The 14,105-nt window shown below is 45.8% G+C and overlaps 1 protein-coding gene across 2 annotated transcripts in view; it reads right to left on the bottom strand.

Annotated features, from left to right (window-relative positions):
- The window catches only part of LOC119775220 (eukaryotic translation initiation factor 4 gamma 1-like), a 43,079-nt gene extending 30,657 nt beyond the window's left edge, over positions 1–12,422 (bottom strand). For both annotated transcript variants that reach the window (XM_038273119.1, XM_038273118.1), the window contains exons 1-3: positions 12,331–12,422; positions 9,083–9,204; positions 6,486–6,572 (exon numbers count right to left, since the gene is read on the bottom strand). In XM_038273119.1, the coding sequence (XP_038129047.1) occupies positions 6,486–6,572; positions 9,083–9,157 (162 nt within the window). In that variant the 5' untranslated portion in view covers positions 9,158–9,204; positions 12,331–12,422. The remainder of the gene's footprint in view (positions 1–6,485; positions 6,573–9,082; positions 9,205–12,330) is intronic.
- Between the last annotated feature and the right edge of the window lie 1,683 nt (positions 12,423–14,105).

Here is a 14,105-nt window from a genome sequence, read left to right on the forward strand (position 1 = left end):
TACCTAAACCAGCAGGTCAATCACATAGACTACCTAAACCAGCAGCTCAATCACATAAACTACTTAAACTAGCAGGTCAATCACCTAAACCAGCAGGTCAATCACATAAACTACTTAAACTAGCAGGTCAATCACCTAAACCAGCAGGTCAATCACATAAACTACTTAAACTAGCAGGTCAATCACCTAAACCAGCAGGTCAATCATATAAACTACCTAAACCAGCAGCTCAATCTCATAGACTACCTAAACCAGCAGCTCAATCACATAAACTACTTAAACCAGTAGGTCAATCACCTAAACCAGCAGGTCAATCACCTAAACTACTTAAACCAGCAGGTCAATCACCTAAACCAGCAGATCAATCACATAAACTACTTAAACCAGCAGCTTAATCACATAAACTACCTAAACCAGTAGGTCAATCACCTAAACCAGCAGCTTAATCACATAAACTACCTAAACCAGTAGGTCAATCACCTAAACCAGCAGCTCAATCACCTAACCTATCTAAACCAGCTACTTAATCGCATAAACCTCCTAAACCAGTAAGTCAATCACATAAACTACTTAAACCAGTAGGTCAATCACCTAAACCAGCAGGTCAGTCACATAAACTACCTGAACCAGCAGCTCAATCACATAAACTACTTAAACCAGCAGGTCAATCACCTAAACCAGCAGGTCAATCACCTAAACTACCTAAACCAGCAGCTTAATCACATAAACTACCTAAACCAGTAGGTCAATCACCTAAACCAGCAGCTTAATCACCTAACCTATCTAAACCAGCTACTTAATCGCATAAACCTCCTAAACCAGTAAGTCAATCACATAAACTACTTAAACCAGTAGGTCAATCACCTAAACCAGCAGGTCAGTCACATAAACTACCTAAACCAGCAGCTCAATCACATAAACTACTTAAACCAGCAGGTCAATCACCTAAACCAGCAGGTCAATCACCTAAACTACCTAAACCAGCAGCTCAATCACATAAACTACCGGAACCAGCAGGTCAATCACCTAAACTACCTAAACCAGCAGCTTAATCACATAAACTACCTAAACCAGTAGGTTAATCACCTAAACCAGCAGCTCAATCACATAAACTACTTAAACCAGCAGGTCAATCACCTTAACCAGCAGGTCAATCACCTAAACTACCTAAACCAGCAGCTTAATCACATAAACTACCTAAACCAGCAGCTCAATCACAAACTACCTGAACCAGCAGGTCAATCACCTAAACTACCTAAACCAGCAGCTTAATCACATAAACTACCTAAACCAGTAGGTCAATCACCTAAACCAGCAGCTCAATCACATAAACTACTTAAACCAGCAGGTCAATCACCTAAACCAGTAGGACAATCACCTAAACCAGCAGCTTAATCACCTAACCTATCTAAACCAGCTACTTAATCGCATAAACCTCCTAAACCAGTAAGTCAATCACATAAACTACTTAAACCAGTAGGTCAATCACATAAACCAGCAGGTCAGTCACATAAACTACCTAAACCAGCAGCTCAATCACATAAACTACTTAAACCAGCAGGTCAATCACCTAAACCAGCAGGTCAATCACCTAAACTACCTAAACCAGCAGCTCAATCACATAAACTACCTGAACCAGCAGGTCAATCACCTAAACTACCTAAACCAGCAGCTTAATCACATAAACTACCTAAACCAGTAGGTCAATCACCTAAACCAGCAGCTCAATCACCTAACCTATCCAAACCAGTAGGTCAATCACATAAACTACCTAAACCAGCAGCTCTAATCCACCCTAAACTTACATCCAAAACCTGCAGGTAAAATTCACTTAAAGTACCTAAAACCTGCAGGTCACTCTCAACTAACTACCTAATACTCAGATGCATCGCAATCACAAACTACTTAAACCAGTGTAGGTCAATCAACTAAAAACAGCAGCTCAAATAAACTTATAACATACCTAAATCTCACAGAAAGCTCAATCTCATTAAACTACCAAACCAGCAGGTCACCCAACCCAAAATCCACCTCTATACCTTTACAGACCGATTACACCTAAATTACCTATTAACTTTAAGCTGCGATACACCTAAACCACCTAAACTCTCTCTGCCTAATGCACCACTCAAACCAGCCTAAGGCCTTCAGTGGGATAACATAAATAACTAACGAAACTCACAAGCTCCTGATCACCCATAAAAATCTACTCTAAAACTTTCCAGGAAATGGATAATCCAGAACTACCTTAATCTACTAGCAGATAAATATACCGGCTACTTCCCTATACACCAGCAGGTACAATATATAAACTTACCGAAAACAACAGAAGAATAACTGAAATAACCTATTCCAGACAGGTCATTCTCCATTAACTACATCCTAATCTATTATTCAATAACCTATAAAACTAACCTATACCAGTGATCTATCACTCTTAACTTACCCTAACCAGCAGTCAATTCTCCCTCCTATTTATAAGACCGTATACCAGCAGCTCAATCACCTAATACTTCAGTAATCCCAGCTGCGCATTCCTACAGTTACTACTTAAACAGCTGAGTCAAGCACCTAAAACCAGATGTTCAGATCATCATATTAAATCATAAAACACAGCCTGACTTTAATCAGACTATATACCTTAAAACCAGTTAGGTCAATCATCACATAAACACGCAAGCAGCTTAATAACATAAATCTTACCTATACATGTAGGTCAATCACCTTAACCTGCTGAATCAACAATACAACCGAACTAGATCTTAAACCAGCCTACTTGATATCGCTATTATATAAACCGCCTAGTCCAGTAAGTCATACATAAATAACTTAGAACCAGTAGGTGAAATTCACCTTAACAAGAAGGTCTCAGTCACATTAACTACGACTGTGAACTGTGCAGCCTCCTTGAATCCACTTTTTAACTACTTTAACAGAGGTCAATCACCTTAACAGTAGGTCAATCACCCTAAATCTACATTAAACACAGGCTGACTTAATCACATAAGAATACCTACCTAAACCTAGTTGGTCATTACACCTAAACCAGCGCTTAATCACATAACCATTATCTAAACAAGGTACTTATAGCGCATAATATAACCTCCTAAACAGTAAGTCACATTACACTTAACTATCTTTAAACCAGTTGGTCTCAATCACATAAACCTGTCAGGTCAGTCACATACACTCACCTTAACCAGCAGCTCAATAACATTAACTACTTTAACCAGCTGGTGCAATAACCCTTAAACAGCATAGGTCATTACACATCACTATAACTATCACTAAACAAGCAGTCTCAATCCACATTATAATTAAACTATAGGAAAACACGCAGGTGATGTCGCTCAATCACCTAAATTACCTATAACCAGGGCAGCTTAAATGACATGAAACAACGAATACCTATTCTCAGTACGGTTTATACAACCCTAAACAGCAGCTCAATCACATTTTAATCTACTTTATAACCGGCAGGTCTTTCACGCCTTAAACCAGCCTAGTGTCAATCACTAAACTACCTAAAACTGCTGATTAATAACATATAAATAACCATTAAACTGCAGCTCTTTCTGACGCACCGAATATACTTACACCTGAATCCAGGCAGGTCAAATCACATTAATACTACCTAAACCTGCAGCCCGATTAAATCACTTAAACTACCTAAAAACTCTCTGTAGGTCAATCACCTTAAACCGCAGCTCAATCACATAAAACCTACTTAAACCATGCATGGTCAATCACCATAACACAGGTAGGATCATCTACACCTAAACAAGACTAGAATTAATCCACAACCTACATCACTGCTAATACCAGCTACTTAATGCATAATTAAACCTCACTAAACCAGTATGTCAATCACATAAAAATACGTATAACAACCCAGCGGTCAAATCACCCTAAAACCAGCATGGTCAAGTTCACATATAACTACCTTTTAAACCTGCAGCTATTCACATAATAAACTAATCTTAAACCAGCAGGTCATTCACCTAAACCAGCAGGTCCATATAACCTAAACTAACCCTAAACCAGCCTTGCTCAAATCACATAAGACGTAACTGAACCAGCAGGTCAATTCAACCCTCCCGAAAATCACCTAAACGACATGCTGCCTACTTAATCACCTTTAAACTATCTAAATCCAGTAGGGTCAATTACCTAAAACCTAGCGCTCAACTCAAGTAACCTATCCAAACCAGTAGGTCAATCACATAAACTACCTAAACCAGCAGCTCAATCACCTAAACTACCCAAACCAGCAGGTCAATCACATAAAGTACCTAAACCAGCAGGTCACTCACCTAAACTACCTAAACCAGCAGCTCAATCACAAACTACTTAAACCAGTAGGTCAATCAACTAAACCAGCAGCTCAATCACCTAAACTACCTAAACCAGCAGCTCAATCACAAACTACCCAAACCAGCAGGTCACTCACCCAAACCACCTAAACCTTCAGCCCAATCACCTAAACTACCTTAACTTTCAGCTGGATACCCTAAACCACCTAAACCTTCAGCCTAATCACCCAAACCACCTAAACCTTCAGCTGGATAACCTAAACTACCTAAACCTCCAGCCTGATCACCTAAACTACCTAAACTTTCAGATGGATCACATAAACTACCTTAACCAGCAGATCAATAACCTGAACTACCTAAACCAGCAGGTCAATCATCTAAACTACCTAAACCAACAGATCAATAACCTGAACTACCTAAACCAGCAGGTCAATCACCTAAACTACCTAAACAGATCAATAACCTAAACTACCTAACCAGCAGGTAAATCACATACACTACTTAAACTAGCAGGTCAATCACCTAAACCAGCAGGTCAATCACCTTAACTACCTAAACCAGTAAGTCAATCACATAAACTACTTAAACCAGTAGGTCAATCACCTAAACCAGCAGGTCAGTCACATAAACTACCTAAACCAGCAGCTTAATCACATAAACTACTTAAACCAGCAGGTCAATCACCTAAACCAGCAGCTCAATCACCTAAACTACCTAAACCAGCAGCTCAATCACATAAACTACTTAAACCAGCAGCTCAATCACATAAATTACCTAAATCAGCTGCTAAGTCACCTAAACTACCTAAACCAGCAGCTCAATCCCCTAAACTACCCAAACCAGCAGCTCAATCACATAAACGACCTAAACCAGCAGCTCAATCACCTAAACTACCTAAACCAGCAGCTCAATCACCTAAACTACCTAAACCAATAGGTCATCACATAAACTACTTAAACCAGCAGCTCAATCACATAAACTACCTAAACCAGCAGCTCAATCACCTAAACTACCTAAACCAATAGGTCATCACATAAACTACTTAAACCAGCAGCTCAATCACATAAACTACCTAAACCAGCAGCTCAATCACCTAAACTACTTAAACCAGCAGCTCAATCACAAACTACTTAAACCAGCAGCTCAATCACAAACTACTTAAACCAGCAGCTCAATCACATAAACTACCTAAACCAGCAGCTCAATCACATAAACTACCTAAACCAGCAGCTCAATCACCTAAACCAGCAGCTCAATCACCTAACCCAGCAGCTCAATCACCTAAACTACCTAAACCAGCAGCTCAATCACATAAACTACTTAAACCAGCAGGTCAATCACCTAAACCAGCAGCTCAATCACCTAAACTACCTAAACCAGCAGCTCAATCACAATCGACTTAAACCAGCAGCTCAATCACCTAAACTACCTAAACCAGCAGCTCAATCACATAAACTACCTAAACCAGCAGCTCAATCACCTAAACTACCTAAACCAGCAGCTCAATCACATAAACTACTTAAACCAGCAGGTCAATCACCTAAACCAGCAGCTCAATCACCTAAACTACCTAAACCAGCAGCTCCATCACAAAAACTACTTAAACCAGCAGGTCAATCACCTAAACCAGCAGCTCAATCACATAAACTAACTAAACCAGCAGCTCAATCACCTAAACCAGCAGCTAGATCACCTAAACTACTTAAACCAGCAGCTCAATCACCTAAACTACCTAAACCAGCAGCTCAATCACATAAACTACTTAAACCAGCGGGTCAATCACCTAAACCAGCAGCTCAATCACCTAAACCAGCAGCTCAATCACATAAACTACTTAAACCAGCAGGTCAATCACCTAAACCAGCAGCTCAATCACATAAACTAACTAAACCAGCAGCTCAATCACCTAAACCAGCAGCTCAATCACCTAAACTACCTAAACCAGCAGCTCAATCACATAAACTACTTAAACCAGCAGGTCAATCACCTAAACCAGCAGGTCAATCACCTAAACCAGCAGCTCAATCACCTAAACTACCTAAACCAGCAGCTCAATCACCTAAACTACCTAAACCAGCAGACCTCCTGTAGTCGGAGCTTCTGACTGATCAGGGAAAGCTGTTGTTCCGTCCCTCAGTGTCTCTACCTGCTGCAGGTGTGGGCGGGGCTTACCTGTCGGGGCTGTGGCGTGGGGTTCATCTGAGGAGGTGCTGAGGAAGCAAACACCACAGAGGTTGGCTGCCCAGGGGGGAACGATGGCTGCAAGAGGCACAGAGCAACCAGACATCAGTGAACGTGAGCTGACCTTAGCGCCGGCTGCTGAGCGCGGACTGTCATTAGCCCCCGGCTGCTGAGCGCGGACTGACGTTAACCCCGGCTGCTGAGCGCGGACTGACGTTAACCCCGGCTGCTGAGCGCGTACTGACGTTAGCCCCGGCTGCTGAACGCGGACTGACGTTAGCCCCGGCTGCTGAGCGCGGACTGTCGTTAGCCCCGGCTGCTGAACGCGGACTGACGTTAGCCCCGGCTGCTGAACGCGGACTGACGTTAACCCCGGCTGCTGAACGCGGACTGACGTTAGCCCCGGCTGCTGAGCGCGGACTGACGTTAGCCCCGGCTGCTGAGCGCGGACTGTCATTAGCCCCGGCTGCTGAACGCGGACTGACGTTAGCCCCGGCTGCTGAGCGCGGATTTACGTGAACATGGACTGACGTTTGCCCAGGCTGCTGAGCGCGGACTGACGTTAACCCCGGCTGCTGAGCGCGGACTGACGTTAGCCCCTGCTGCTGAGTGCGGACTGACGTTAACCCTGGCTGCTGAGCGCGGACTGACGTTAACCCCGGCTGCTGAGCGCGGACTGACGTTAACCCCGGCTGCTGAGCTCGGACTGACGTTAACCCCGGTTGCTGAGTGCGGACTGACGTTAGCCCCGGCTGCTGAGCGCGGACTGACGTTAGCCCCGGCTGCTGAGTGCGGACTGACGTTAGCCCCGGCTGCTGAGCGCGGATTTACGTGAACATGGACTGACGTTAACCCCGGCTGCTGAGCGCGGACTGACGTTAACCCCGGCTGCTGAGCGCGGACTGACGTTAACCCCGGCTGCTGAGCGCGGACTGACGTTAGCCCCGGCTGCTGAGCGCGGACTGACGTTAGCCCCGGCTGCTGAGCGCGGACTGACGTTTGCCCAGGCTGCTGAGCGCGGACTGACGTTAGCCCCGGCCGCTGAGCGCGGACTGACGTTAGCCCCGGCCGCTGAGCGCGGACTGACGTTAGCCCCGGCCGCTGAGCGCGGACTGACGTTAGCCCCGGCCGCTGAGCGCGGACTGACGTTAGCCCCGGCTGCTGAGCGCGGACTGCCGTTAGCCCCGGCTGCTGAGCGCGGACTGACGTTAGCCCCGGCTGCTGAGCGCGGACTGACGTTAGCCCCGGCTGCTGAGCGTGGTCTGACGTTAGCCCCGGCTGCTGAGTGCGGACTGACTTTAGCCCCGGCTGCTGAGTGCGGACTGACGTTAGCCCCGGCTGCTGAGCGCGGATTTACGTGAACATGGACTGACGTTAACCCCGGCTGCTGAGCGCGGACTGACGTTAACCCCGGCTGCTGAGCGCGGACTGACGTTAACCCCGGCTGCTGAGCGCGGACTGACGTTAACCCCGGCTGCTGAGCGCGGACTGACGTTCATTTCATTTTCTACTCACCCCCATGCTGAACAACACTCTGGAGTACTTTCTTGATATCTCAAATGCATCTGGAGATCTGGGAGGCTTCTTGCTGTCTGCTGACATTCAAATAATGGAGGTCTATGGCGCCCGAGGCAGAAAGGTCCATAAAAGTCCACAAAAAACGTGTCAATATTCCTCCATACTGCTCGTCCAATGTATTCCAAGTGTCCTGAGTGGGTAGCATCCAGAATTTACTCGAAACGAAGTCATTTAGAATGTTTTTAGAGCATAAACAGTAGTATATAGGATTTCCTGAAAGCGCGCACATGCGCGCTCACGACGCTACGGAAACCGCGGCAGACAAAACCAGATGAAAGTGCGCATTCAGCGTCTGCTCTGCCGATAATGCAAGCGTAGAAGAAGAAATGTGCTGTTTACCTGTGCAAAGAAAGAAACAACGAAAGAAAAATGTCTGAGGACTTCAGTGTTGAGGAAGAGCATGAGTTCTTTGCCGAGCTGAATGCGCTGGTTTGGTCTGCCGGCTTCCGTAGCGTCGTGAACGCGCATGTGCGCGCTTTCAGGAAATCCTATACACTACTGTTTATGCTCTAAAAACATTCTAAATGACTTCGTTTCGAGTAAATTCTGGACGCTACCCACTCAGGACACTTGGAATACATTGGACGAGCAGTATGGAGGAATATTGACACGTTGTTTGTGGACTTTTATGGACCTTTCTGCCTCGGGCGCCATAGACCTCCATTATTTGAATTTCAGCAGACAGCAAGAAGCCTCCCAGATCTCCAGATGCATTTGAGATATCAAAAAAGTACTCCAGAGTGTTGTTCAGCATGGGGGTGAGTAGAAAATGAAGGCTAATCATGTTTTGGGTGTACTATTCCTATAAGTGAGTGCAGGCTGACCTTATTCCCGGCTGCTGAACGCGGACTGACGTTAGCCCCGGCTGCTGAACGCGGACTGGCGTTAGCCCCGGCTGCTGGACGCGGACTGACGTTAGCCCCGGCTAATGGACGCGGACTGACGTTAGCCCCGGCTGCTGCAGCAACTGAAGCTAAAACAACGGGGGGGGGGAGCGTTTAGGAGCTTACCTGTGACAGACCAGGGGAGGGGGCAGGGTGGGGGGCGGTGGGGGGTCCCGTTATAGGCTGTGGTGCTTTATTCATTTCATGGGGTTCTTCATGGGGAGGCAGTCATTGACCAGAGTAGAAATCTAAAAAACAGAAGAGAATCCTCAGTCCTGGGAAAATTAAACTGACAAAAACTAAATAGACTCTGATTTGCTTTGATGGTTTTCCTTTAGGTCCAACGTGACGCTACTGCAGGAAAGTTCCAGAGATATTCCGAATGGTCTACACAGCCTTTAATTAGTCCCGGAATCAATCAACTAAAACCTACAAAATACAAAGAAGATGACGGGCCGGCGCTAAGATGGCATGGGGCCGATGCTTAGACGCCGCTTTGATGTGGCCAGCGCCAAAACAAAGCCGGCTTTAAAGCCGGATGTACACTGTGCGATTTTTGGGGCGGTTTTCCAGTCGTTCAAGAATCTTTCCATCGGGCCGACTTTCAGCCTGATTGGGTAGCGTACAGGGCGTAACGAGGGGCCATCAGCCTCTCACGACCATTGTGAGGTCGGGAGAAAATCAAACATGGTGAAAAAAAAAAAATCGCACATTGTAGGCTCGGCTTTAGATGATCCTAGGATTGGAACGAGGCTGGCGGTCGGACGAGGCTGGCGCTCAGACGAGGCCGGCGGTCGGACGAGGCCGGCGCTCAACACGCTCTTTTATCCTCTCAGGGTCGTTAGTGTAGAATAATATTAGAATGAAGCAGTTCTCATTTGGTCTAATTTCAGTTCTAATTTGGCCCATTTAGAAAAAAGATTAAATTTGATTAAACTAAATCAGTCTGATAAGATTCACAAACCCCTAAATCGGTTTAAGGTAATCTCCATCTAATCTAGAATGCTTTAATCTAGGTTTGAAGAGTCTAGGATCTAGAGTAGATTAAAGAATCCTGAGGAAGCTGGAAAGTGATGGAATGATCCTTTAGCCATAATCTGTAATCTGAAAGCAGCTTCAGATTCCAGCTTTGGAGGAGGGACAGGGTTAGCCTGGACATGCTAATCGTTAGCCTGTCCTTCATTACTAACACAGCAGCTCAGTTAGCTGATCAGTCAGAGGCACCACAGGGGGGCCGTGTCCTAATGGTGGTGCCCAGCTCTGGAGGAGCTTCAGGAGCAGCAGCTCAGGTGGGAAATTGTGATGTGGGAACAACGTCTTTGTTGAGAGGAAAAATAAAAGGTGTTGGACAGCACGCCATCAGCAGTTAGAGACAGACTGCCTAGATCAGGGGTCGGCAGCTCAAAGAGCCATATTGGACAAAAAAACAAAACATAAATCTGCCTAGATGTAAAAATGTAAAAGTCTGACGCCTCGTATGGAAACACGGCTCTAAGTGTTTTATCTACTATAGAAAATTACTATGTGGGTTTAAATATATAATAAACATTCATGATTAAATGTTTATCCTCGAGCAAATGTCACATAGCAGCAGGAGGTGAGGGAGGAGCCGTGAACGCTCCCATCACGCCGCCTAACCGCACACCGCCTAACCGCCCTTCACCGCGCGGTTTAAGTTTAGCTGCATTGATGAAATGATAGAAACAGGATAAAGGAATGTTTCTATGGTGGACGTGTTTCTGTTGGGAGGAGCTGATGGAGTCACGAGGAACCAAGCAGGAAGTGACATCAGAGCAGAGCTCTCTGACCCTGAAATCCCCCATCCCAGCGTTCTTTGGTGGGATTTAGATTTTTAGGGGAAAAAATGGAAGAAAGTTCCCATCCCTGCATCAGAGTGCCACCTGTTGGATCTGTGGACGGTTTTCCATCCTTTCAGCCAAACTAGCAGCAGGAGTTTGGAGATGCAATCTACTTCTTAAATCTACATTTGCTCTCCTCTAATTGATCCAGAAGTTCTGCAAACACCTTTTCTCTCCCTCCCATCTTGGTGATCGGCTGCAGATTTAGCCGTCCCTGGAAATGCCTTTCCAAATTTATATTTTTATTTTTTGCCAACCTCTCATTACCAAGCAAAAATGCAGGCAATGATAAATAAAGAAAATGATCCGGTCCTTCCTTTAAATGCTCTTCTCTCATCAGCTATCTTCCAGCCGCCGGGCTCTGCAGCGCTGGCTGCAGGTTATGACCTCTGACCTCTACGGCTATGACGCAAATTATTGTTTACATTTATTTATTATACAAATGTTTACAGCATTGGAAAACATCATTATTGTTTGACCTCCTGCACACCATATTAAAGCAAAAGAAAAAAAAACTATTTCACATATTTTTGAAAAAGCGCCAAACGGTGCCGTCTGGGGCCAAACGGTGCCGTCTGGGGCCAAACGGTGCCGGATGGGGCCAAACGGTGCCGTCTGGAGGCCGGATGGGGCCAAACGGTGCCGTCTGGAGGCCGGATGGGGCCAAACGGTGCCGTCTGGGGCCAAACGGTGCCGTCTGGAGGCCGGATGGGGCCAAACGGTGCCGTCTGGAGGCCGGATGGGGCCAAACGGTGCCGTCTGGAGGCCGGATGGGGCCAAACGGTGCCGTCTGGGGCCAAACGGTGCCGTCTGGAGGCCGGATGGGGCCAAACGGTGTCGTCTGGAGGCCGGATGGAATGAAGCTGCTGTCACTGAATCAGAGCCTCCAGGGACACATCTGGAGGACATCTGCCTGCAGCAGCAGCCTCCATTGAAGCGGAGCTCCAGATGCTCAGAGGGGAGGGGTGGAGGTCAGAGCAGGATCCACACTGAGCAGTCTGTGACATCTAGAAACCAAACATCTACTACTGCCTTCCTGATCACGTGACCTCTGCTGTTTCATCTTCATGTTCGCGTCTGATGGGAATCATTTCATCAAATCAGAGACTGTCAGAAAATGCCCACCCTGCCTCCAGCTGCTAGCTGCAGCCGGTTAGCTGCCGGTTAGCTTCCGTTAGATGGCAGCTGGTGATGCTGCTGGAACTGATCAGCTCCTCACAGCAAAACATGGATTATTAATCTGGTTACTGGATTAAGGAGTCGGACCGGCTGTATGCCGCGGTGCTAGCCTGTTAGCCGGGTAGCCCCAGATCACCCACACCGCCTTAGCTCCAATGCTAACTAGCGCTAGCTAATTAGCATTGGAGAAAGTCCCGCCATAGAGCCTTTTCCCGGGAAAACAAGCATGACACCGACATTCAACTTCCGCCCGGATACTTTAGGTCAACATGACGGGGAAGTTAAGGGGAAAAACTGGATGTTTGGAGCCAGAATGGAGCCGAGGGCAGCGGTTACCTTTCTCTCCTTGACTCCGCAGAGCCGGACGGACGGAAAGCTCACCGGAAGCCGGTAGCTACTACTTCCGGCCAGATCCAGTCACGTGGAAAGTTCCCAGCGAGTTACTTCAACTTTTCCTCATCCTGTTATTTAGTCCAGGATCGGGACTCAGAAAGTTACTTTATTGGTTTAAATTTTTTAAAGAATATTTAATTAATGTTAATTATATTATTTTTTTTTTTTTGTGACATTTTGTTTTGGTGAATTTAGCGCCACCTGTTGGTTAAACTGACAGCAGCTGATGTCCTGATGTAACCCTGCCTCAGTTCTATATAACCTGCTTCATGTCGCTTTGATTTCCTGTCTTATTAATCAATCAGCACATTTAAAAGCACAGCGCTGTACATAAAACAAGTTCAGCATAAATAAGAATAAAACAGACATAATAAGCAGCTCCAGCTCCATATAAAACTAGATGATAGTGTGGAAGAGGAGCTGCGGAGGACAGAGTTCTCCTTTTTAACACAAACTCCTAATGGACAATTAGCATCAATACGCCACTAATGTCCGTTCAATTGTCAAACATTCAAATGCTTTGATCAACAGCATCAGCTGCAGAAGATAGAAGCATAAAAAAAGAAACGTTCCAGTCTGACAGTAAAGTCATCTGAAACCCTCAGAGATGCTTTTTCCTTGAAGGGAATCCTGACTGAAACGGTTCGACGTCATTCTCCTCTAAAAACGAGAACAGCTGGTTGCAGACGACCTTCTCTAGTATTTTGGGAATAAGTGAGAGATGGGCCTATAATTCACGCAGACGTCTGCCTTTTAAAAAACCCCCTTCCAGGAAAGACTATGAACTTCCAGAATGGTTGTTCCAATGGTAGTGAGCATTGAACCAACATCTCGGGTGGTCAGCCAGGCCAACATTTCCCGCTAACGACCCCCTTTCAGAGACACAGACCAGTATCGGGTTCAAACACCCTGTCTACTATATTCTCTGTGTGTGTTGCTAAGTTTAAGGCCTTTTACTGAGCCACCAATAAGGCTATATACCAATGCAGTACAGTTGCTTCTGCACAGGCTAACAAAAAAACCAAACAACCCAAATACTAAGGAACGCGTTCCTCTGGTTCTATCTGCATGTTTTCTAAACTAAAACCAGGCTTTGTTGGGCTGCCTGATAAAACCTGGAACTAAATGCTATTTCTGACATTTGGAATGAAAAAACTTCCTGGATGGAAGAGAAACTCCAAAAAAAACAAAACAAAGTCCAGTGGATTGTTTAACTTATTGGGAATAACTATGACCTGGATGACTGAGAATCTTTAACATATCAAAACAAAAAACCTAAAAGAAAAATGCGTAACAGTTCCAGAAGAAATAAATATCAGTGTAAAGGAGTCGACCTTCACCTGCTCCTCCTTGTTCCACAGCAGAACTCCCTCCAGGCCAGGAAAGGCAGCTTCAGCCTCCCAGGCCTCATCATGGATGATGGAGGTCAGATTGGGACTACAGCCTTCAGGAAAAGAACTACAACATCCAAGCTTCCCTAAATGTGAGGAACGTTTAACTCTAAAGGGGGCTGAGCTGTACGGCCTGTCAGCAAAGGATTGTGGGAAACCGTGAAGCTCCTAGCTGTGGATAGGAACCTTAGGAGGTCTGTATGCTAAAGGAAGCATGATAGGAAGCATCCAACTCATCCAGCTGTATTCAGACAGACCTCTGACCACTTCCTGTTTGGCTTCATAGGATTCAGAAGGTGAGTGAATGAGGTAGAAAACCTGAATCTG

The sequence above is a fragment of the Cyprinodon tularosa genome, unplaced genomic scaffold (genome assembly GCF_016077235.1).
Source record: "Cyprinodon tularosa strain WSP-4 unplaced genomic scaffold, ASM1607723v1 ctg859, whole genome shotgun sequence".
Lineage (NCBI taxonomy): Eukaryota > Metazoa > Chordata > Actinopteri > Cyprinodontiformes > Cyprinodontidae > Cyprinodon > Cyprinodon tularosa.